The sequence below is a fragment of the Puma concolor genome, chromosome B1, assembly GCF_028749965.1.
Source record: "Puma concolor isolate L17-30 chromosome B1, mPumCon1.1.hap2, whole genome shotgun sequence".
Classification (NCBI taxonomy): domain Eukaryota; kingdom Metazoa; phylum Chordata; class Mammalia; order Carnivora; family Felidae; genus Puma; species Puma concolor.
In genome coordinates, this window is record NC_141670.1 from 151,659,532 (window position 1) to 151,686,127 (window position 26,596).

The 26,596-nt window shown below is 36.2% G+C and overlaps 1 protein-coding gene and 1 long non-coding RNA gene across 2 annotated transcripts in view; one reads left to right on the top strand and one right to left on the bottom strand.

Annotated features, from left to right (window-relative positions):
• LOC147581957 (uncharacterized) overlaps positions 1 to 26,596 on the bottom strand; it is a 286,206-nt gene that overhangs the window by 215,716 nt on the left and 43,894 nt on the right. The gene's annotated exons all lie outside the window — the stretch shown is intronic.
• The window catches only part of TMPRSS11D (transmembrane serine protease 11D), a 38,132-nt gene continuing 27,586 nt past the window's right edge, over positions 16,051 to 26,596 (top strand). The window contains exons 1-4 of the mRNA XM_086702839.1: positions 16,051 to 16,116; positions 16,825 to 16,876; positions 20,103 to 20,228; positions 22,126 to 22,244. Of these exons, the coding sequence (XP_086558965.1) occupies positions 16,051 to 16,116; positions 16,825 to 16,876; positions 20,103 to 20,228; positions 22,126 to 22,244 (363 nt within the window). The remainder of the gene's footprint in view (positions 16,117 to 16,824; positions 16,877 to 20,102; positions 20,229 to 22,125; positions 22,245 to 26,596) is intronic.

A 26,596-nucleotide genomic window follows, 5' to 3' on the forward strand; every position in this document is an offset into this window, starting at 1 on the left:
AAAAAAAATGTGTAAGAAACTGAACACTTGTGTAGTTGAAGTCCTGGAGTGAATTCATTAGCCATTAGCTATCAGTGATTTACAAGATAAAGGCACAGAATCTGAGTTGAAAAGAATCCTCTAAAACCTTCTGATTTAGCTTTCTTTCTCAGTAAGTTGATGATATTCATAAAGGAATAAGTGATTTTTCTTCTTAGGCTACAGTTAGTTGGCAAAAAAGCTAAGACTAAAATTTAAGTTTTAATACCTGATCTAATTCAATTACACATTCTGATTCTTTAGCATGCAGTATTTCTCACAAAGTAACCTCAACACAACCTTCCAGGTATATTTCCTACTCCTTCCCAACACATGTGATAGAAATGTCCTTTCTACTTCCATGCTGTTCCTGCCTCTGTGTTTTCATGGGCTCTGCCCTTGCCTGCAAACACTGCCGACATTCTCCATCCTTACCCTCACCCCACACTTGCTTTTTCTATGTTTTGCTATCTACTCATCTGCTAGCAGTAGTGAGTTAGAATATTTATTTCAAAACACATACTTGAAAAAAGACAAAGTCAATTTTAGTTCCAACTATTCTGCTTGCCTATCCCACAACTTTGACACTTATTCAATTACTTCTCTGAATCTCTGTTTCATATTCCGTGAGAAAAACAGTATTTTATAACAGAGATGGGGAATTCGGAGGTAGTACTACCCATTAGTGCTTGGAAAATATTTTCTGATCATCCTCAGCTTGCTGTGGCAAAGAAGGAAGTGTATAACAATATAACACAGGCAAGAGTGTCATAAACTCTTGAATTAAAAAATGACTAGAGCGTGTGGAGTAGTCGCAAGCTTTTGCAAAACAAAATACCTATCACCTGTTATCATGTTTAGTCACAATTTACCAAAATAAATAAAATTCTTACTGATTTGTGAAATTCCCTGTTTCTGATTCCATTCTACAAGTCATACTATTGGTTCAAGTTGATTCCTTCAGACTTGTTTAACAAGTTAGATTTTAATTACGTGGGATTTCCTCCTTTGTTTTCAGCTCCTTCAAAGATCACACATAATACACAGAGTCATTCATTTGAGTAGAAATCTCAGAGAAGTTGGATAGGCAGAAGAAAGGACCTCTTCATTATTAAGGATTAAAATGTATAGGTAAGTCCCGTTTTTGTCTCTGTAGCTTTAGAAGTTTTATTATATCTTAGAGCATGTGAAAAACATACAGAAGCTGAAGAAATTTTGGCTGTGTCTAACAATCTTTTCCAGAAACTTCACTGAAACTTATAGATATTGTTTATATAATATGTTTGATGTTGTTTAAATAAGGTGTTTGGCTGACTGATTTTTTTTTACAAAATTAGTAAACCTAAAGAGACGGCTTAGGATTATGAAAACATATCTTTAAATAAGGAAATGTTTTTGTTTTCTCATGCTTAACTTTTCAAAAAGTGATGAGTGGATTTTAAAAATGTAATCAGTAAAAAATTCTTCTGTTGTTTTAGAATTTTTCCATGATTCTGTATTTTGACTTCTGTATAGCTACTAGCTATATGTAATGAACCTGAAACCTGAAGTCTTCTTTAAGAAAATAAGATAGTATTTGTTTACTTTTCATAAACTTACCATATCCTTATTTTCAAGTAAATTGTTATTGATACTTAAGAAAAAAATAGTACTTGTTCAGTTTTCTTTTTAATGAATATTTATTTTCATACACATTTACATAAAAGGAGCAACAAACTGTGGTCTAATCCAAAATCAGATCGTACAATCTCAAAAATCACTATACAATTTGATATGTTTATATGTGTATCTATGATTATACCTATTGTTCATTTTGTTTTTCCATGAACACAGAAAAACCTGATACTAAGCCATTTAAAAAGTCATTTAAAAAATGTGCTAAATAAAAACATTAGCAATAGATTGGCTACATTAAGTGTAGTTGGGTTTACTTTAAATCTACCAAACTTTAGAAAACTCAATGAAAACTTAGATCCTATTTTAATAAAATATATATACAATTATGTGCATTTGAATATATATAAATACACAAATGAAAAATAGGTAACCATGTAAGTTTCTAACAACAATAAAGAATAATATATAAATAAAATAATTTCATACTCAATGGATATGATGAATTCATTAAAAGGGTTTAAAATCTATGAATTTATACATTGTATCTGTCCTCACTGTATGCAAAAAGTCACAGAGTTGTATTTACTCATGGACTATCACATCACAGAGCTCTACTACTAATCATGCTTGTTGTATTAAAGTGGTAAGCTTATTAATTACATTTTTCCATTATTTTTAAACTATAACAATGTAACATTGTTTTGGTAATCAAAATACAGTTTGAAATGCATTTGGCTGAAACATTTTTATTTTAATTTTGTAAAGAAATTTCTCTAATTTTTCAAAAATTGGCCCTTATAAGGAGCTAAAGGTGCATCAAAACATCATTCAAAGGAAAATATAGAAAGATATAAAAACAATGCAAATAATAAAAGAGATGTACAATTTCAGAATACCTCAATCTAATTCCTAAATTGATCCACCCTACGTGAAATACGACACTCAATCAGAACCAAATTTTCCAATCACAAAAGAAGTCTTTCACAAAGACTCTTCTTTGAAGCCTTGATTTCTAGAGATCACAGTCTGAAATATTTTATCTTTTAAATAGCCTGCACTGCAAAAAATCAATCTGTGCTCCTTTTTTAACCTAAAATATATATAATTACCAATTAGTTTTGTTCATGGATTGGTTGGGTTCATATATCATGACCCGGGCTGAAATCAAGAGTCAGATGCTCAGCCAACTGAGCCACCCAGGCATCCCATGGATTGGTTGGTTTTTATGAGAATGAGATCATCACAGTTACCATGCCAAATTGATGAAATTTTGAAAATAGTTTATGGATTCTCACCTACCAATTTGAGGATCCATGCCTAAAAACTAGTGCCTTCTGTCAACCTGAATAAAGAGCAGACTTCTCAGTGGAAAGGTGAAAGAGTATTCAAATGGGCTGGGGAGTTAAAAATTAGGCAAATTTTCACTCTGACAATTTTACTTTAAAGCCAAGACATCTGCCTGAGTTTAACATTACAAGGGATGAATTAAAACATACAGTTTCCTTCTCTGCTAGAATATTCCCATCAGCATAAAGTCATGCCATACTATCTCCAATTTAAATCTCAAACTCCACGATTTTCCAATTCCTTCATATGCTCTGAAAAAGCATGGTATCCAAATTGGGTAAAAGAAGGGAAATAAAAGTGTGTAATATGTTTTTCAGGTAATTGTAGGCAATTTTTAAGGAATTTTTGGTATATTTCTAGGTAAATTCTGTGATATATTTTGGTTGAGAATGGGCTCTCTTGGATGGTTTGATTACTTTTATATATACATTAACCCCCCAGACCCCTCCAGGTTGTCCTTTCCTAAAGGTTGCAAAAATGCTGTGTTCCTATCTTCATCTACCTTGTTCACCCCTCTCCAAAGAAAGAAATCCTACCACAGGGCCCAAGAATCTGTACAGCTATGTTATCATGATATAATAATTATTCATTTTAAATCCTTGGGTATTCCAGATTTTGTCAAGTTTACACAAGGAGTGTCTATCTATGTCCACTAGATTACATAAAAAGTATGAAATACAGTTTGGAAAACAGGATAAAGATTTACAAGCTGGAATTCAGAATGTAGTTTAAGGAAAGACTTAAAGGTAAGGGAGCATATCTCAGCTCAGGAACAGACAAGTCTTAGCAGAAAGCCTTAAACCATAACAGATCCTATTTCCATTTTCTTCCCATTTGTCTGTGCTTGTGATACAACGAACTGTCTAAACAGACATGCCGAAGCCAATCAAGTGCTCTGCCTTCTACCAGCTCAAAACAACATGAGACAAAAGTAGGAGGAAAAAGCCATAACTGTCAAAAACATATTCCAAACTCTGCCTGTTGCTTCAATCCTGCTTTACAAATTGCTATTTTAACTTTCATAAACCATGCTTTAAATTATAAATCATTAGCAAAGAATATATGTCTTAATAGAAATTAGACAAGTGGGTATCAACTTATCTTTACAGACACAGCACCCAAAAATAGTAAACTTAAAGTTCACGTTTTTGCCCACAAAACCCCAGGCTGCGTACCAAAACACTTGCCACACTTGGCCAGACTTTTACTAATGGTGGTACATGCTGGGAGGTGGGGACATGGCATTACAATACATAGGAGGTAGGCTACAATTAGTCACCTAGGATCATATATTCTCCAACAAATTCTCTCATGTCCATTTTCTTAAAAGAAATTTTTTTTAACGTTTTTATTTATTTTTGAGACAGAGAGACACAGAGCATGAATGGGGGAGGGGCAGAGAGAGAGGGAGACACAGAATCGGAAGCAGGCTCCAGGCTCTGAGCCATCAGCCCAGAGCCCCACGCGGGGCTCGAACTCACAGACTGAGAGATTGTGACCTGAGCTGAAGTTGGACGCTTAACCGACTGAGCCACCCAGGCGCCCCTCTCATGTCCATTTTCAATTTGTCCTCTAGAAGGAACTGCCAAGTTATTTCCTAGAAATTTGTTACTTACCTGATTTTATGCTGCTTCAGCCCCCAACATGGCTACGGTTGATACCCCTAAAATAAGTCATGAATCAACACCTGCTATTATAAGGAAACTTAAAGATATTCAATCCAATTCCTTAAATCCAATTTCTCCAACTACAAGGATCCCATTCTCTTGAGCAAAGAAAACGTCACAGTTTTTCAAAGTATGCTTTAAGTCTAAATATAGCATATGTTCATGATATGTAAAATAGAAGCACCATTCCAAGTCTAAAGCAATTCATTGGATAACTATCCAAAATGACTGAAAATAAGATTGACTTTGGGAAAGTTTACACATGGATGACTAACTCAGCAGAAAGAAAATGGCAGATTCTATTGAATACTTATAGTATCCATTTGCCAGAGATATGAACAAGTGTTTCAGTGATTAATAAAAGGATAAGTAACCTCAAGCTTTAAGGAAATATATTAAAAACAGCCATTGAACATATTTTTTCTAACCTAGACAAATTTTTACCCAGACAATCTTACTTCTAAGCCAGGATATCTGCCTGAGTTTAATATTACAAAGAATGAATTAAAGCTTACCATTTGTTTCTCTGCTGGAATACTCCCATACGATTTCCAGTTTAAAAAACAAAAAACAAAACAAAAATCCTTCCTAGACCTACATTCCCTCTCCAGCTAGTGCTTTATTTCTCATTTCCTCCCTTCAACAGCAAAACTCTGCCAAAGGTTTGTCTAGACACACTGCCTCCATTTCTATTTCCTTCTTCACTACTTTTCTTTTTTTAATTTTTTATTGTGAAATATACTGCATAAAGACTAATTTTTAAAATGAACCTCAAGGCAGTCTTCATTTATTAAGACAAATAGCATCACCAGTATTTTTGAAGACTGTGGCCCCTCCCCAACTGCATCCTGTCTACTGACTGTGTTCTCCCGACCTGGCCCAATCTGTTATCTGGCATGTTATCTAAATGTCCTTGATTTTTGTGATTTTACTGCTCATAGATAGATCCCCAAATAACATATAATTTAGTTCTACCTACATTTAAATTAATATAAATGGAATCAAAATTATGTTTTAATAAAGTAGGTAGTAATAATTTATTCATTCACAAGCAATATGATATTCCATTGTAAGAATATATTCTAACTTACATAGCCACCCTTATGGTATTTTGCCATTACAAATACTGTAGCTTTAAACATTCTCAAATGAATCCTGTGGTACAAGTGTGCAAGAGTTTCTCCTGAAAATGAATTTTCTGGGTCACAGAGTGTGTGCATATTTATCTTTAACCTACTCTCTCTTGTCTCACTGCAAAAAGTTTCTCTTCCCTATGGCTCTGAAATAGCTCTTGTCCAGATCTTCAGAGATTGTCTGCATTGCAAAATCCAATGGTCAGGTCTCAACACTCATTTTTACTTAATAGCTCCAGAGTAGATCATTCCTTCCTTGAAACACGATCTTCATAAAGCTTCCAAAACACCATTGTCTCCTGAATTTAATCCTATCCCATTGGTCAAACTTTCTGAATTTATGTTATTGGATTATTTTCATTTTCCTATTGCCCAAATTCTGAGTAATTTGAGGTACAATTTCTCTTCTGTAGCTATACTTACTTTCTGTATGATTCCAACTAGTTCCACGGTTTTCACTACTATGTAAGCTTATGGTTTCCAAGGGCAAGTACTGTTCCCTCAAGTCCTCAATCATTCATTGGGAAACCCAAAATGTTCTTGCTTGAAAACAAGTTTTAATTCAATGTGGCAAAATAAGCCATTTTGAATCCTACATATCCATGCACTTTATCTTTAAGTCTTCTATGATATTTATACTCCGTAAAGGATACTGCATTCATTCATTCATTATTCATCCACTTAAAAAATACCCACTTTTTCAGTGCCTAATAGTGGCATTGAAACCGTGTGGGGTGCTAGACATACAGAATGGAACTGAAAGGACTTGACCCTGCTTTCATGTTGTTTATTGGTAAGACAGGCACTAAAAAATTTAAACAAGCAAGTACCTATCTAATTATAGTTGTGGTAAGTACTACAGAAAAAAGCTTGGAGGTGGCTTTTATTAATTAAGATAAATTGAAGCAATTTTCATTGAACATATTTATTCTATGGAAATCTCAACAGAGCAAAAGGTAGTCTTTGTTGAAAATCACAAACTTTCTGGCCAGGAGACAACCTTTATCAGTGATTGATATGAAAATATGTGGTCTCATTTTTACTTTTTTAATAGGATGATATTAAAATAAGTATTGTAATAGAGGAAACTAGCCATTTATGGAAGGTTTCTCTAAGGGAGTATTATTTAATCAGAAACTTAAGTGCAGGCATGAAACAGATTATGCTAGTCATTAAACACCATAAAATGGAGTTGGGATTATATCCTGATAGAAATGTAAAACTGTTAAAGGTTTGGTGAGGGCAGAGATATTACTATGCTAGGATTTTTAAAAGACCATTCTGGCTGTCTGCAGGGAATGATCCTGGGGGAAAGGAGAGACACCCATTGATGAAGGAAGACCAGTTGGAGGCTAGTGCAGTATTTCAGAAAAAAAAAATGAAGATGGAATGGACAAATGTGGTGGGAGTGCCGATAAAACAGACATAAGAAGCAGAAAGGATGGGCACTGGCCCTTGACTGGGGATGAGAGAGGTGCTGAGGATGAGCACTGGGTGTTGCATGGAAACCAATTTGACAATAAATTATATAAAAAATAAAAACAAGTAAAAAACATGAAAAGGCAAATTTGAAAAAAAAAAAAGAGAGAGAGAGGTGCTGAGTGGGACTTTCAGTTTTTCTACATGAGTAACTTGAGAGATATTGGTATCATTTACTGAAAAAGAAATGCCAACAATGGGCTGTTTGATGGGGCAGAAACAGGTTACAAGTGCTAGAAGGGAGAAGACAATAAATTCAGCTTTAGAAATGCTGAGTTCTAGACACCCAAGTGAGAATATGTAAAGGATGTAGTTGAAGACTTTGGCTTGAAAATCATGTGTACGTCAGTGTTTCTCAGAGTGTATAATATTTCAGAGTGTGTAATCTCTATCTGAATCCCCTAAGGCACTTAAGTGTTATATTTGAGAGATGAATCACTAAATTCTACTCCTGAAATCATTATTATACTATACGTTAACTAACTTGGATTTAAATAAAATTTAAAAATTAAAAAAAACAATGAAGGTTTCTGAGTAGCAAGACCAGACCCACTGAAACAGTTTACCCTGGATATTGGATACAGGAATCTTTTGTTTTTCCAAGCCTTTCAGTTGATTCTCATGCACACAAACACTTGAGAGCTGTTGGTTTAGATGGCAATTGAAGCTGATTGCATGAGATCAGCTAGAGAGAAAAGAGAACACCCAGACAGAGCATGAAGAAACATAAGACACCTAAGGCTGAATACAGGAGAAGCAGCCAACAAGACATTTAAGAGGAGGAACCAGAAAGCTAGAGTGTGAAATCATGGGAGAAAAAAAAAGACAGTGTTTCAATAAAAAAAGGAACTGTCAATAGTACCAAATGCTGTTACCAGATATGTCCTAGCCTTCCTCAGAAAGACAGGACTGCCTCATGGCAAAGACAATTCTTTGGCCATTTTTAAGATGTCCCCAATGCCTAGCAGAAGGGCATCGTAAGTATTCAATAGCTATTGATTTTCCTAACGTTTATTTAATAAACACTGTTAATAGAGTGCCTACCATATCCTGGGTTGCAAAAAAAAACAATAAAATAACAAAGAAGGGGCACTGACAAACAAAGTCAAGAGGCTTCACAGCAGCATTTAAACTCTCTGTAGATCAGTTTATTCTTTTGCATAACGGGAAGTCGGAGTGGTTATTCCTGAAATTCTCCTCCATTGTTAACATTCTGTGATTATACAGAATGTTGCCACTCTTGAGAAATGACATTATAAAAAAAATATATTATTTGGAGCTAAAGCTGGGTTCTACCTAAAAGAAGAATGTAGAATTTACCATTTATTGAACACAGGCCAGAGTTCTAAATACTTTTACAAATAGTATCCCATTTAATCTCACAGCCCTCCTTGGCATGTGATTGTCTTCATTTTATAAATGAGGAAAAACTAAGGCCCAGGGAGGTTTTATCACTTGCCAGCCATCAGCTGGTCTGTCTGATTACAAAAGTCATATCACTATTGTACGATATTATCTTACATTGTCTTTTTTTTTTTAATGTTTATTTATTTTTGAGACAGAGACAGAGTGCGAGCAGGAGAGGGGCAGAGAGAGAGGGAGACACAGAATCCGAAGCAGGCTCCAGGCTCTGAGCTGTCAGCACATAGCTCGATGCGGGGCTCAAACCCACGAACTGTGAGATCATGACCTGAGCCGAAGTCGGACGTTCAACCGACTGAGCCACCCAGGCGCCCCTATCTTACATTAGCTTATATTACTTGTGTAGCAATTAAAAATACAGGCTTCTGGACAGGGCTAGTGCTTCATTGAATACTTATATAAAAATAGAAGAAACCCAGTAAATGGATGCATTGGTTCAGGAGACAGAAAAGAACCCCTATGTGTGTGGCTCTTCATGCCCATGTTAGGAGCCATGTTCACAGAGTAAACAGGGCCTCATCCCTGTACAGCTCCACTTAAACAACAGACCATTAAAAACTTTGAGAGATACAGTGGAGAATTAATTACAAGCAGTGCCTGCCCTCATTTATTTGATTGACCAAGCACCAACACAGGGCCCAATGCCAGATGTAATTCTAGCTGTGTTAACAAATGTTTAACTCATTTGTCCTCACAACAGTCTGGAGGTACTACTGGTATCTTCAGTTTGCAGGTAAGGACATTAAGGAGAAATTAGGAGGGGTGCCTGGGTGGCGCAGTCGGTTAAGCGTCCGACTTCAACCAGGTCACGATCTCGCGGTCCGTGAGTTCGAGCCCCGCGTTGGGCTCTGGGCTGATGGCTCAGAGCCTGGAGCCTGTTTCCGATTCTGTCTCCCTCTCTCTCTGCCCCTCCCCCGTTCATGCTCTGTCTCACTCTGTCCCAAAAATAAATAAACGTTGGGAAAAAAAAAAAAAAGAAGTTTAAAAAAAAAAAAAAAAAAAGGAGAAATTAGGTGAGTTCCCAGGTTCATATAGTAAGCAAATGGCAGAAGTGGAATTTGTATCCAGTTTGTCCACCTTCAGAACCTATGTTCTTAACTGCTGCCTCTCATGGTGCTTACCATCTGCTAGGAAGCAGGGATATGAAGATGGGGAGATGGATAGGACCTTGTAAGCAGACAGACTTTCTTAAGAAATAGTGTTTGCAAAAACAGCGTGGGCAGTAAAGGTAAGAAAACCTACTAATAGAGTGGTCATGGAAATTTAGAAGGAGCCACCCTTGTAAAGGAGGAAAGAACAGTGTGAAGGTAACAAGTAAATTCACTGATTATTTGTTCAATGACAAAAGAGAAAACTGGAGTCCAGAGGAGTGATTTGCCTCACGTCAAGCAGCTTTTCTGACCACTTCAACAATGTTCTACCCCCACTATACATATTGTTTCCCAACATAAACCATATGTCTGCATTTTTCCTAAGCTCCAAGGGACATATTCTATTGTGTAGGCCTCAAAAATATTAGGATCAGTGACCTTGGAATTCTGTTCATTTCATTATGACATAAAACCATCATGGGAAAATAATACTGAGAATCTCAATTCTTTTCTCTGCTTCTGTAGACAAACTGGGCAATAAGCCACTAGAATTAAATTCAGGGGGCGCCTGGGTGGCTCAGTTGCTTAAGCATCCAACTTCAGCTCAGGTCATGATCTCATAGTTCGTGGGTTCGAGCCCCACATGAGGCTCTGTGCTGACCACTCAGAGTCTGGAGCCTGCTTTGGATTCTGTATCTCCCTCTCTCTCTGCCCCTCCCCTGTTCTCGTTCTCTCTCTCTCTCTCTCTCTCTCTCTCTCTCAAAAATAAATAAACATTATAAAAAGCTTTAAGAAGTACTAAACAGCTCCAACTACAATGAAATTCAACAGCTACGTGGTAGTCTCTCAAGTATCCAAAACAGAGAGAGAGGCACAGCAAGAAGCCTCCTTGTATATTTAAATATGAATAAGCGTGTCTTCTAAGCTGGGAGTGCAATAGTTCCCATGCTCTCCTGCAGAAACACTTAATGCCTTGGGCAAGTTAGAACTCACAGAGCAGCATTTTCTTAACTGAGTGCTGGGAACATTGTGATCCTCAAAATGTTAGGTATTTCAGGAATAAATACTTCTGTGCTCAAATAAGCTTGGGAAAACTCTAATATCTAGTCAGCTTAGGGTGCATATGGGAAGAAAGAATCAGCAGAATTAGGGAATGTGCAAAGAACAAATGGGTTTTGTCACATCTCAGCTTGAATTTAAATATAAGCTTTTTTTTCTGGGATTTCTTGGCCTTTTTTCCCCACCCTGACATATGACAGTCATATGTGTGACACACTCCCAGGGATCTAACCAGGCTTATAAGCAATTCACCATGCACTACTTGTAACTCCACCCAAAAATATAAGAAAACGCAAATCAGAAAGAGGAATGTTATGCCAGAATTATCGACTCTAAATTGTGTTAAGAAGTAAATTATTTCAAAACTCTGATGTTTTAACTATTATTTGTAACAAATCACTTGCTATCAACAATAATACACCACTGTATTCCAATACTTCACTGAGAATTGCATGGCAATGGCATTGAAACTTGAACTGAATTGGGGCGCCTGGGTGGCTCAGTCGGTTGAGCGACTGACTTCGGCTCAGGTCTTGATCTCATGGTTCGTGAGTTCAGGCCTTGCATTGGGCTCTGTGCTGGCAGCTCAGAGCCTGGAGCCTGCTTCTGATTCTGTGTCTCCCTCTCTCTCTGCCCCTCCCCCACATGCTTTCTGTCTCTCTTGGCCTCTCAAAAATAAAGAAAATAAAATTTTTTTTTAAAAAAAGAAACTTGAACTGAATGGATTATTGAGAACTTTTCTGCTTCTGTGAGTTTAAGCCACTCTGTCAATTATTCTCTGACAGTTTGGTAATTATGTTACTGCAATAAGTTAATAATCAATAAAATATGGATATAATTTTTTAACAGCTTTATTGAGATGTAATTCCAGAACATAAATATCACCTGTTTAAGTGTATGATTCAGTGGTTACTGGCATATTTATGGAGTTGTACAACCAACACCAAAATCCAATTTCGGAACATTTTCATCACTGCAACAGATACATTTAAGTTTAAATTTTTTAAACTACTCATTTCCCAAAGAGCACTTTGACAATAAAATATCACATATTTATACTGCCATGAATATTTCCTTGTAATTTTCAGAAAGTTGGCAAATAATGTTGGTGCCAATAAAGGTTACAGATCTTCAGCCAAAAATAAGGAAAAAAAGGAAAGGAAAAGAAGGGAAAGAAGAGAATGAAGGCAGAAAATAAAACTTGTTTATTGAAAACTCAAACCAGATAGGTAAAAAAATTCTATTTGGAAGAAAATAGACAAGGAAACAAATCTTCAACTAAATAATTGTTTCTTGCTTAGAACCTGCTCTAGGTTCAATAGCTCTGTCAATAATTACACTTTCTAGAACTCAGAAGGAATACTAACATTGAACAGCAGTGCCCTCTATAGTACACTAGGTTCTCCCTAACATTAATTATCAAGGAGATAGGTAACCTAGGTCAGGAATTTCTCTGTCATGACTGTTGGTGAAACACTAGGCGTATATTCTGCAGTGATTGAATCAACAAAACATTGCTCCCATAACTTTGTGGATTTGATGATTTCTAGAGAAATACACTTAAAATGTCAGCATCATGAAGTTTGAGAAGAAATATTTCCATCTGTTCTGTTGTTTTCAAATCACCTAGGTAGCTCACCTTTATATACCACGCTACCATCTACCATAATGCCACTGTGCCCATTTGCACACTGAGAAGGCTCCATAATCTCAGTGATGGAAGCAAGAACCCACCCTTTGGGCAGCTGTAGAGTTCCAGCAAAGATTACTTTCCTTATAAAAGCGAGTGTATATTAAGTATAGCAGGGCAGTAAACAGAATATGCCTCCAAGTCCTTAACTGACTCTGTAAGTCAGGAGTCTTCAGACATCTTCTATTAATAATTACACAAGACTGATTCTACAGTGTAAATCTCCTAACTGCATGTCTTTTTCCATATTCCCCTTAGAACTCTTTTACAATGAGAGAATTGAACACTACGCTCAGAAGTTTAAAGTCAAAGGAATCTTTCATATCTCAAATCTTCTATTTCAAAAACATGGCTGATGTTAGAACAAAGGAAATCTCACAAAAGAAGAAATAATTTTTAATTACAAAAATTTAAATGCCTGCCTTACTTATTACAGAAACATAAAGTGAACACTATTAACAAAACTGAAAATATTACAAAATTGAAACTATTTTTCAACTTAGCAGTGTCCAAATATTTAATACACTATGATGAACTATAATTTACAATATTTTCTTTCTCTAGTAGTTGTTTAATGCAGCCTCAATCACTAGGACCCAGTGAAATTTTCTAAATCAGTTAATAATTGTGATAACTTATCTTGAAATACATTTCAATGCTATAATAAATAAAATGAAAAAAGAATGCCCATGGACTTCCAGTATATGAAAATGAATCCTTCAAGTTTAAGACCAGTTAGACAAAGTATGAATAGAGCACCATTAGGAAAGGCATTTATTTTTTCCCTCAACAGTAAAGGTAGATTTTTCCTCTTGGGGCCATACTCTCTCATGGGATTCATTCTATGACCTCAATTTATTTAAAAGAGGCTGAGTTCCAGAGTATAGCCTGAGTCCTAAGAAAGAAGAAAAAACTTAACAAGCCAGTGAAGGAATTGAGACCACACTCTTAGATTTATTGGCAGCAGGGTCTTACAAACCATCAACTCCCAACTCCACGACTTCAAACACACACACACACACACACACACACACACACACACACACACACACCTCTACCTATTAGTCATTTGTTCATATGAACTTGCAAATTTGGTGAGAAGAATTTGAATCCTGGATTGACTTTCCCTACAAATAACAGATTCCAGGACTTCAGCACATCATTTCAGGTCTGCTATATACAGTTGTGAAGTTACTTAATACTTAATTGCATGGCTTGGGGGAAGATTGGAAGCTGAGATGGAGGCTGTACTCCCTGGCAAGCTGTCTGTCCCAGAGTGTTGCTGCATGCAGCCCAAGGAGCAGCTTTCATAATTGTCTCTGTGTCCCAGAAAAGCTGCCTTTTCCTAATTCTCACCAAAGTATTACATAAGTTAGCTCAGGTCCTCCACCACTTGCCCAGCCTCTGTAGCCTCAGGAAGCATAAAGTGATTTATATCTCCAAGGAATATAAACTTATTTCAATGCTACCCAAGAGAAAAATAAATTGGCAAGTAAATCATTGATTTAAAAGAAAGTCACGTAGTGCATTCCAAAGGTACACAGACATAAAGTGGTGTGGGTTTGTGATTCAAGGATAAGATTCTTATCTTCCAAATTAACCTAGAGTTTTCAGAATGCACCATGGTTTAATGAAATAAATATATTCAAGAAGTCTTAAAACTGTGTCAATGACTCTGCCATCATCTAGTTGTGTAACGGGAATAATCCTCTTGTGTCTCTCTTTCTTGCGCCTAAGTTTATCAAGAACAGAAAAATTTAAGAAAGAAAGAAAGAAAGAAAGAAAGAAAGAAAGAAAGAAAGAAAGAAAGAAAGAAAGAAAGGAAGGAAGGAAGGAAGGAAGGAAGGAAGGAAGGAAGGAAGAAATAAAAATGTTGGACTAGATCAGTGAAAATTTACTGGAAATAGGAGCAGGGGATCCTTTTCTCCCATCCCAAATTCAAACAGAAAAGCTATTCCATTTAATCTGTTTTCCATTATTGAACCTGCAAGCAAGACCTTGTTTGAACAAAGTGTTTCTCAACCTAAAAAAATTAAAACGTTGAATTAGATGTCTACTGCCTGCCTAGTGGAACCATTTCAGAGTCTTCATAACTCCAATGCATAATGTAAATACACACACATATATATTCAAATATACGTGTTTGTATATCCTATAACACAAAGTCTATAGAAATATTTTGAACTTTCCATTTCTTAGCATCAGCAATAAGGTAGGGGATAGAAATGGATAACAACAACATGATAATTAACATAAAAATCTCCTCCCATCTGATGTGGACATTTGCAGTTTGAGCTTGACAGACCTGGATTCACATTCCAGCTCTGTCATTTACTAGCTGAGTAAGTAAGCCTCTATTTCATCATCTGTAAACTAGGGTTATTTACAAGGATTAAATTCAATGATGTAGAAAAAGTCAATACAGTGCCAGGTACATGGTAAGCACTCATTAGATGGCAGAGATTATTCTCCAATCTACATTTTGTCAGTATTTAAAATAAAAATGCACATCACACAATCCTATATGAAGTCCTTCCAAACTATAAATTATTTTTAAATCCTTCTTTGCAGTGTCACTCATCATTTTTTTCCATAAACAAACCTGATGCCGACTCTGGGATGGGTATTATGCTAGGGATGGGGCATGTCCTGACAGACAAGATGCAGGTCTACTTTTCATGAGATACAGCCTGGAGGTGGGTGCAGGGAAGAAGATCGTTGTTTCCCACATGAAGGGATAAGGACTAGAAGAGGGAAATTCATTGGACATTATGAGATCAGATGAGGGGAAGCTAGGGGAGAAAAAGGCATCTACCTGGAGGGAAAATAAAGATGGTTAAATTATCTTCAGAATAAAAGGGGAATCTGCCAGGAAGTTGAGGTATCACATTTTCTAGACAAAGGGTCATCACACTGACGTGGCTGTCCCATTTGGTCTGGCTGGGGTTAAGCGGGCACATGAGGATACGACAGAAGATGAAGCTGCAGAGGTGACTATGAAGAGCTTTCAATGCCACGTGGAAGGTTTGGATGCCATCCTGAGGAGCTTGACAAGCTGTAGATAAATTTTCAAATGAGATAGGGGAGGGGGAGAAAGTCAGAACCTAAGATTTAAATTCAAAAAGTCCCTGGAAGGATTTTAAAGGGTTGATTAGAAAGAAACAAAAATCCTGAATTCAGTCTAGAGCCCTTCCTTTCCCATATCTCATAAATGAATCATCAGCAAATCCTCTAGGGTCTAAATTAAAAATATATCCAAACTCTGACATTTCTCTTACCACCTCCACTGCTCCCATGCTTGTCTCAACTAGTATCGTGTCCCACCTCAACTACTGAATGACAAGTTATCTACCCTCCATCCTATCACCCAGAGCGATCCTATTAAAGAAATAGATCTGATGTCACTCCTTTGCTCAAAACCTCAAAGACTTTTTATTTGACTCAGAAGGCAGACCTAAGCCCTTACATGAAAAGCCCTAAAAGATCTGCCCCACCGCTGACTCCTACTCTTATCTTATCTCCCTCTCATGCCCTCTACCTCGCTCATTCCACCCCAGTCCAGCTGCCCCCTTGCTCTTCTTCAGATTTACCAGGTGAGCTCCTGGCTCAGAGCCTGCTGTTCCCTCTGCCAAAATCATTCTTCTCCTGGTTTCTTCTTGCATTAACTAATTAATAATTGAGTAGTTAATGGAAGAAGGGAGACCAGTTAAGAGGCATTTCAAGCAATATAAGTCAGATGATAACAGTCAAAATTAAGAACAAAATAGATTAAAATAGGAAAAAAAATTAGGTATAAGATAAGCACTGTTTGGTGATCTCTTGAATGTGGAAAGTGACTAAGAGGGAGCCAGGTGCAGCTAATGCCTAGGTCTCCAACTTAGAATACAAGGTAGATAGCAGTGACATTCACCAATTTTAGAAACAGTGCAGAGTAAGTGTAGTGCTGGGGAGAAAATTCAGTTTTGAACTGAACTGTTATATTTAAGGAGGTTTTAAAACATCCATAAGATGTCTGGTGATAATTGGCAGTAATGGCATGGAACTCAAAAACAGAGGTCTGGGCTAAAGATCTATCCTAGAAAATATTATCCTATAGAACGTTTGCTAAAACCATGACATAAAGTATGATTACTCAGGAAGAATGCTTCGTAGGAGAAGACAACTGTGGACCAAACCTTTGTTACTAAGATATCTGAAATCTTATTTAAAAGGACACAAAATTGTCTAAAAGTCCTTTATATACATATCATGTGCATCTGAATTTGCAGTTACCCTGTCACTGTTTTCCTCCATTCTTTCAGATAATGGAAATTATTCCCAATGGCTCTATTAATCCACAGCCCTATAATGGTTGTAAGTATGTGTCAATAGCAAAGATTAATTACTACAGTAGTCTTATATAAATTTGATATATTAATGTAAGACTTACTTTCAAATTAAAATTAAATCAACAATTATTTTATTGCACACTTACTAAAGTCCTACCTCTCAGTATATGTTGATCCCCTTTGCTTCCCCCAAGTGAAGTCAGAAGAGACAGAAGTCCCAAAGCTTTCCTATCTCCTGTAGTGTGAGGGAGGAGGTGTATATGAAAGGAAGAGCATGTGCTTTGATTCAAACAAACCTAGTTTCAGTTTTCAGCTCTGCCATTCCTGAGTAATTTTTAGTTATTTACTCTCTGACCCTCAGTTCTCCTATGTTCAAAACAGGGTTCATAATACCTGCTTTACAACTGTGAAGATTGGCAATATACATGTACAATGCCTGACACTTAGACTCTCATGATAAAAGTATGGAATACATTTTCCAACATTAACATAACGTTTTCAAGTCAATAAAAGAGAGCAAAGAGAGGGGGAAGATGTTTAAACATGTTACAACTGAATTATCTGTTTTGCTGTTTAAATGCAAGCACTAAAAATCTCACTAATCAGGAACAAGCTTTGAAAGCAAAGTATTTTCTTGCACAGATTTCCATTGCATTGAGTAAAAATTCAGTGTTTACAAACATGTTTTCTCTACTAGTTTACAAAGTAAATATTGTGCACAATTTAGACTGTGTTGGCATAAGCTTTGTAACCAGCCACATGCAGAGGGGTTCAATGACAAGGTTCACTATCAACAAGAAAGATATTTCTTCAGCTGTTTCTACAGGGTGGAACAACCCATTCTTATGCAATTAATTACGGCTTGTGAGATTAGATGACGAGCTCCACACCCTTTATTTATTGAGTCATATGTTTCATGGTGCTTTTTAGTCATTGAGTTTAACGTGTTTTCCTTGAACTGAAGCAAAGTTGGTGCTAAAGTCATTCCCATGGGAGGCTCATCCAAGCTAAAGTATATGCTGACTTGAGCCTTTGGCTTTTCTTTTCAGCCTCCAACCTACTCCTAATCTTTCAGTACTTCTCCCTCCACACTCACAAATCTTAACACATTAGTTCATCTCTGGTTGAGGAGAAGGGTCAATCCATTGGTCCAAAATCCATTAGGTTTTTGGGTTTACCCTAGACTCCAAACCTGTCTCCTTTTGGCTCTGCCACTACTCAGCAGCCACTAACATTTTCTGAAATCACAAATGCCAAACTCTGAATTTGTGATCGCATGTCATTGGTACAGTGACCACCTAAGGTAAAAGATGAGTAAATGGAGTCTCAAAAATCAGCAAATGTCAAAGTGCCAATTTTCTCCAACTTGAAGTTTACCACAGTAGTGGTTTCCAAATACTGGACTCTGGACCAGCATCAGTGACAGTCAGTTTTCACCAGTATAGCAAAATGAACAAAGGAAGAGCAATAGAGTAAACAGGTATCATAAGGCTAAAGCCAAGTTATTTATTTTCTGATAGCCTGAGATTATGTCCTTCCTACTTCTAGGTACTTCAGTGTCCTTTCTTTAAATGATAAGGTTTGAGCATGGTTATTTTTTTTTTAACATGTTTATTCACCAGAATTGAAGGTTGGCAAGTCTAGGTCTGCCTCCAATAATCTTTTGAAATGTTACTGGTCCCAGAACCACAGAATACAATGTGCAGGTGGTACATTGCAAAATAGAAGGAAGTGCCCTTCTGTAAGTTTCTGAGTTATGCAGAGCCCAAACAAGATCAGGCAACCCTGCAATGAAACCTAAATGTCTGGGAATCACTGACCCTCAGAGCATTCTTTTCACACTTATACCAGAATGTTGGCAAAACAAATAGGAAAAATGAGAGACTATATTCTGGCTAAATGTAACTGCTTTTCAGCTCTGTTAAGTCTTTTAAATCTGACACATGCTTATAAGTTAACACATGCAACAAGTATTTATAAATATCATAAGTATTTATCACCTATTTATGCCAGGCAACCTGCAAAGTGTCTGAAACATAAGCATGCACACTATCTCTTCCCTCCAAAGGCACACAGCCTAGTGGTAACCTATTTAACTAGAAATATATTTCATAACATAACTTCATTGATCTTCAAAATGGCTTGTGAGGCAGATACTATTAATTCCATTTGTCAGACTAGGAAACTCTCAGATTAATGACAGTGTGATCTCCAAGCACACAAGGGATAAAACAGAAATTCACACTTAGCCCTTCTGGTTACCTCCCTCGTGCAAGTATATGTGGTTGTGGGTAGGTGAAGAAGATAGCATCTGGACTATATACTCAATATAATACCATGTACTCTATTAGTACAAATCTTTTTTTTTTTTTTTTAATTTTTTTTTTTTTTCCAACGTTTATTTATTTTTGGGACAGAGAGAGACAGAGCATGAACGGGGGAGGGGCAGAGAGAGAGGGAGACACAGAATCGGAAACAGGCTCCAGGCTCTGAGCCATCAGCCCAGAGCCCGACGCGGGGCTCGAACTCACGGACCGCGAGATCGTGACCTGGCTGAAGTCGGACGCTTAACCGACTGCGCCACCCAGGCGCCCCATATTAGTACAAATCTTTTGACTCACACTGAAGTTGACAAATTCATGGGGGAAAAATGATAAATCATGCAAATCTGCTGCTGGTATAGTTCTTCATTTCAGGGGCTTGCTACTCTTTCTGGATCTCAACACTTATCCTCTGTTCACACCCCACTTTTAATAATATGGAGAATATGACAGTGAGGAATGCTACTGTTCTGACTCCCTTCCCCCCACTCCCCACCCAAAATGATTAATCTTCTATACACCACTGGGACGGTGCCCAGTTATGGGAGGTTACTACAGTAAGTGTCCAACATAGGGTCTTAGAAAAACTTACAGCAAAACAGAACAATTAGCTGTTATTCTTGAGAACTTCATCAACTGACAGAAGAAGGGAAAGTAAGTGCAAAGCATAGGTCAGATTTACTTATTTTTCTATCAACTACCAAAATGTCAACAGTTCTGTGCTGAAAGAAATTTGAAAGAAAAATTATTAAGGAGAATGTTAGTTCAGGTTCATTTCCAGGATTATGTTCTGATCAATAATCACTGCAGTTTCCTATAAATAGAACCACATATAGGCTAAAAGACTTGGGGAGGCAATAATGATCATGAGAACTGAAATCATGGCTTCTCTAAGTGAAAGAATTAGTCTTTGATCATTTTCTCTTGTTCTAAGGCCAGCACGGGTACCATCAGCCTCAAGATTCCTGAATCCCTATGTAGTGGGTTTCGTTGTTGTGGCAGGAGTGGTAATCCTGGCAGTGACCATAGCTCTACTCATCCACTTTTTAGCCTTTGGTAAGTACTAGGAGACTAAAAGTACCACTTTTTAGACCAAATAACTAAATACACCTTCAGATGACAAGTCTGTCATTCTTTTATTGCCACTTTTATTTTCTAATATAACCTAATTGAGGGTCTTCTATATCTCTAAAGACATGTTTGTGTCTATATATTCCCTCAATCAGTACTTTTCTCTTCTCTGTCTCTTTTGTTTTTTTTAAATAAACATTATTACCCAGGCAAGAATTACTCTAGCCAAAGGAAAAACGTCTCTTGATTCTTTTCTGACATTAGAATTTACTTACTGTGTTTTTTCACTTAATGTCATGATTTCCTTCTTCATATAATAACCTGATAAAACTGTAGAAGTGAAATATTGCAAAGAACTTTAAGTTTCAACACCTAAAAATTGGATGTACCTAGTTATTTGTTAATTCATGATCTATTTCCTGATAAAACAGTCTTAGTTAAGAGAAGAGTTATGAAAGATAAGGGAAAAAAAACAAATTTTTAAAAAGATCTGTTCTTTTACTTTTCTCTATTATAACAAAAATGTAGAACATATGGACAAGAAACAATATAAAGAACACATATACCCTGCTCATTCATAAACAATGCTCCTTAATATTTCAGTGAACATCCCTTTCAGATGTTTTAACGTAAATATGTCAAATTTCACTAGATAACATAGGCTATAATCTGATTCTATCACTTATAAATGCACTTTGAGGTTATTTTATTTCAGCTACAATTGTGCTAAGTCATTTAAATCATATGTGTGGGTGTAGGTATGTGGGTATCCATGAATATGGAGAGAAAGAGAGAACATAACTTATTGTATGTTCTATTGTAAATGGGCAAAAATGCTTATTTGAGAGTTGAAAAACTCCTAGCGGCACAATAAAATTACCAACATTAGAAAAAACAGTAATGAGGAATAATATTTCTCAGCCAATCTAATTACAAAGTTGTTGCTACATTTTGCTATCAAATCACCCAGAGTCAACTATGTCTTAGGTGAACTACAGAGGCAGGAAAAAGAAATCTCAAGTTTCCAATTAAATTAATGAATTTTCACTTTTGATGGTACTATATTGTCACACAAACAGAACCTAGGTTAATCCTCTTCAGAGGGTGACCATTTACAGCCCTTCAAAGACTTGTCCTTCCACTACAAAGGAATACATTACCCTTCCACCAGGATCTCCAACTCTTTCTCCTGATTGAAGTATTTCTCTGCATTAGTTATCGCATATGAATGATCAAAAGAAAGCAGGGATTTTCCTGAGACAGGTTAGGTTATGCCCTTGTTCATAATGTTTCTAAGATGTATACAGTGTGTTTTGGGAGTCTTTATTTTCCTCACACAGCTGAATATGTCCTCTGGAAGACTTTTTTTGATGAAAACAATTCACACTGGACAACCAATTAGATATCCTGTTCAAAGGCTTATTTTCTAGTTTTAGTCTAAAAAACTAATGACAAGTCAATAATACCCCTAAAATGATTATTATTTGAAATAATTTTAAAAACTATTCAGAATTATTTTGGGTATTCCTTAGGGATAAATGAATAATAGCATATTATAGACATTCATTAATATTTCTTGAATAAATCTGCAATCACAAATCTCCCAAAAATATAGTAAAAATGAAAATTATGACACTTCTGAGCAGTTTGATTTCACAAATGATGCTGCTCTGATTTTCCTACATCTTTAAATTTTCAGCTTTGTCAATTTAAAAAAGAGAGAGATGAATAATTTTATTATAGTTACATTTATAGTAAGTTTGGAGTTTTAAGAGAAGCAACTTTTTTTAAATTGTGTAAGATAGCCTCCCATAATCCTGAATAAACTAAAGATTAAAGTACTTAGCAGTGAGATTGATTCTGCCTTTTCTTTGTTTTACAGATCAAAAGTCTTATTTTTATCATAGCAGCTTTCAAATCCTAAATGTCAAATACAGTAATCAGTTAAATTCACCAGCTACACAGGAATATAGGGATTTGAGTGGAAGAATTGAATCTATGGTAAGTTAATATTTCTCTTTGCTCTTTATCCCATCATCAAACAAATTTGATAATAAATCTGATATTTTGTGATATATCTGTAATTGCCAGATGCTCTATATTGTTTTCTTCCCTGAATACTGAAAGATATGTTTCTTTGTGATTTTTCCAAGTTAATTTGCTAGTATACTGGTTCTTCTTTACATTTTTTAAGTCATAAGTGGAAAGTGTTAGAAGAGTCTTGAATAAATTAATATTTTATATGATTATGACTTCAAAGGCTGGAAGTCTATTGTTTGTGCAAGTTGAGCATTTATTACTGCTCTCCTTGAGATTGCCTTTCTAAATCCTTTTCATTTTGCCTTCTTTCCTTTTTCTTATCCAACTAAACACACAGGTAGCAGGTGTTAAAAGATATGTTTGCATGTCCATAATAACATAGGTTAAACAACACCCTACTTTGGCTCAATGATACACATAGAAAATATGCAAAGCAAGCTTGGGCTTTCAGTTGAAGAGGCCTGCCAGGAAACCTCACAAGTGGGCCCTTTGCATTCATTTATGACCATGGACCAGTGTGCGACCTTTCACCCAGAGAGTCAGAGTTGACCAATGTCAAGGTTGCTTATTTACCCTTCCTTTTAAAGAGTCCTAAGAATATAAATTAATCCAGTTGCTCTAAAACTTAAACATTAACAAAATCACCTGGCAGGCTTTTCAAAACACAAATTTCTGAGCCGTGATGTGAGACTCTCTGATTCAATAGGTCTGGGGTAAACTGAAGAATTTCCATTTCTAAGTTCCCAGGTGATACTGATGCTAATGGTCCAAGGACCACAATTTGGGAACCACTAAGTTAATCTAATGAGGACTCTCATGGCTGGAGGACTGAATCACTGGCTTGTCTAACACATTTTTCCCCAGAGGCAAACCTCACTAGAAGCCAACTTATGGGACAACTGCTTAGTTAGCATGGGATTAGAGCAAAGGAAGTTAGGTATATCATTTAAATGTTTAATGAGATCAGAATAACAGCTGAATCAGTGATTTGGGAGGAGAATCTATGACAGATCCTAAGATTTTCCTTGTTTCGAGAACCTTGAGAGTTTTGCAGAGTACTGGGCAGGCATTTTGTAAAATCCCATAACTGGGCTTTCTAAACTATTTCCTCATGCTTAGGGTGGAATTACAGGTTCAGGGGAGGACGACCATAGAGAAAGAGTATCATTTTCACTCCATCACATGAAGGGGGTTCATTAAATTGTCAACATGACTTATCACTGTCAACTTGATCACCCAGCTGAAGTAGTGTTTGTCAGGTTTCTACACTGTAAAGTTACTTCCTCTCTTTTCCATACCATCCTCTTTGGACGAAAGACACTATGTGCAAGCCACACGTAAGGAGTAGAGGAGTGAAGCGTTAAGCGTTGAATGGTTGAAGACTATTTAAAATTCTTCAGTCAATTCTCCCATGTATTTATCAACCAGTTGCTTATATCAATATAGTGGTCTCTGCATTTTTAAGATTAATTTTTATTTATTTATTTTTAACTGTACCTATTTTTTAAAATTTTTTTAATGTTTATTTATTTTTGAGACAGAGAGAGAGACAGAGTGCAAGTGGGGGAGGGTCAGAGAGAGAGGGAGACACAAAATCTGAAACAGGCTCCAGGCTCCGAGCTGTCAGCACAGAGCCTGACACGGGGCTCGAACCCACGAACCATGAGATCATGACCTGAGCCGAAGTCGGATGCTTAACAGACTGAGCCACCCAGGCGCCCCGAACTGTACCTGTTTTTTTTTTTTTTTTTTTTGTTTTTTTTTAAATATAATTTATTATCAAATTGGTTTCCATACAACACCTAGTGCTCACCCCAACAAGTGCCCTCCTCCACTCCCAATGTTTATAGCAGCACTTTCAACAACAGCCTAAATGTCCATCAACTGACAAATGGATAAAGAAGATGTGGTTTATATATACAATAAGATTAATTTTTAGGCTGCACTCCAGAAGTGCTCCAGTTTACATTTTCACCAGCAGCACATAAGTATGCACAAGTATGCTTATTTCCCCACAGCATTAACCCTCAATGTTGTAAATCATTTTAATTGTTGCTAATTTAGTAGGTGAGAAGTGATATCTCACTATTATTTGGATTTTCATTTCTTTGATTACTAAGATTTAATCTGTTTTCATATAGTAATAGGTCATTTTTATGACTTCATTTGTCAATTGCCTGATCATGACTTTGCCCATGTTCTTTCTGGAGCATTTGTCTATTCTATATGGATTCGAAAAGAACAAAAACAAAAACAAAAAAATACCACTTATCCTTATTAGCATATTAAAGTTTGCCTGTCATTCACATTGCATATATTTCTCTAATAATGTGATTTGACTCTCAATCCTATTTATGATGTAGGGATTTTTTAATGTTAAACATTTAATTTTTTTATATATTTCATATGTATTTTATATATTTCATATATATTTTATATGTTTATAGAGCTAAATTATCAATCCCTTTTATGATTTCTCATTTTGTGTCATGTTAAAAATGGCTTTATTCATTCTAAATGCTCTTTAAAATATTAACCCTCATTTTCTTTTTATAATTTTATTATTTCAGTTTTTAGTACCAAGCTATTGAGAGTACTGTGGTTTTATAATATATTTAAACACCTGGCAGGAAAAGATTTCACTTGAAATTCTTCTGATGTATGATTTCCATAATCTCATTTATTTATCCTTCTGTAAAACCACTTTGAACATTTAAAACATTGTATGACTGATACTCTAATAAGGTGCTAATCTATAGTTTACAAAGCACTTTCACATGTATTATACAGTCATATAGATTGACAAATAATTTTTATAGATGCATAAAATAAAGGTTGTGAGTTTAGGAAACATGTCAAAGGCCATTCAACTGGAGTGTAGTAGAACCAGAATTCAAACCAAGGTCTCCTGACTCCAAATCCAAGTATCATACCATTTCCCAATGGTAACATGAGTATCATCATTGTCCTTGTCCCACAGACAACATTGTTTTCCTTCATGAGCAATAGAATAGTCTCAGAAACTTCTATGAGGCAATTCATCTCTCTTTTCTATCTCTCAGTTTACTCATCAGTGAAATAAAGTCATTGGACCAGATAATTTTCACAGTACATTCTAACTCAAAAAGCCTATGATTTTATGACTTTCATGCAATATATTCATTCATCTGTTTTTCCTATCCTGCCTCTCTGGCCACTCCTCTCTGTCTCTATAGGCTCACCTTCCTTTATACTGTCATTAAATTTTGAAATTCCCCAAGGCTTTGACTTATGCTCTCCTCTTTTCTCACACTGGTTTTTTTCTATCCTTAGATGTTCTCTTTGATGAGTGTTACTTCAACCAACACTTGTACACTAATGACTCATTCTGTCTCCAGCCCAGACTTTTCTTCTGTACTTCAGATCTGTTTACCACACTGCCAGCCTAATGTCTCCACTTGGCTGTTTTTTTATTAATCTTAAATTTATTCTGCCCCAAATCAAACTCATGATTTCCCCAGAGCATCCTAGCCTCCTTCCAATAATCCTGTCCCCATTAACAACATTTATTCAGTTTTCCAAACCCAAACCCTGGAATTCATCTTTGAATTACTGCCCTCTATCATTCCAAATACCCAATCCATTACCAACCTTGCAGGTTTTATCTTCTTTATTTCCCTCAAATCCATTCATTTCTCTTCATACCTACTAACACCATGTCCATCCAAACCATCACCTCTACTCTGAACTACTAAAATAGCATTAACTGATTTGCATTTCTTCCCTAAAACTAAATATCCATAGGCAGCAAAAGAAATTATTCTCAAATTGCAAATCTGATTATATTATCCTTTTGTTTAAAACACTTCAGCAACTTCCCATTATTTATGATAAAGACCACTAACAAGACATGCATGGTCTGGCCATTCTGGCTCCCTAGCCTCCTTGCTCTCTATGCTACAGGTGCACTGGCCTTCTTTCATTCCTGAAACACACCTGTGTGTTCCCACCTCAGGACTTTGCATGTGCCATTCACTTCACTTGTGAGGCTTTTTCCTTCCTCTTCAACTAGCTAACTTTGATTCTTCCTAACAATCTCAACTCCACCAGCATTTCCTCCAAGAAACCTCTCTAATATTGACTGGATCAAATTCCTCTACTGTATTTCTGTACTTATCAGTTGTAATTTTACTTAAATGTGGATGATAACTTGATTGGTGCTTGTCTGCTGCCATTAAATGTAAGCTCCATAATGGCAAGGACTGTTTATTTTCTCTCACCATTGTACCCAGTGCGTTATAGAAGGGGTTTGCAGCAAAAAAGTTACTGAAAAA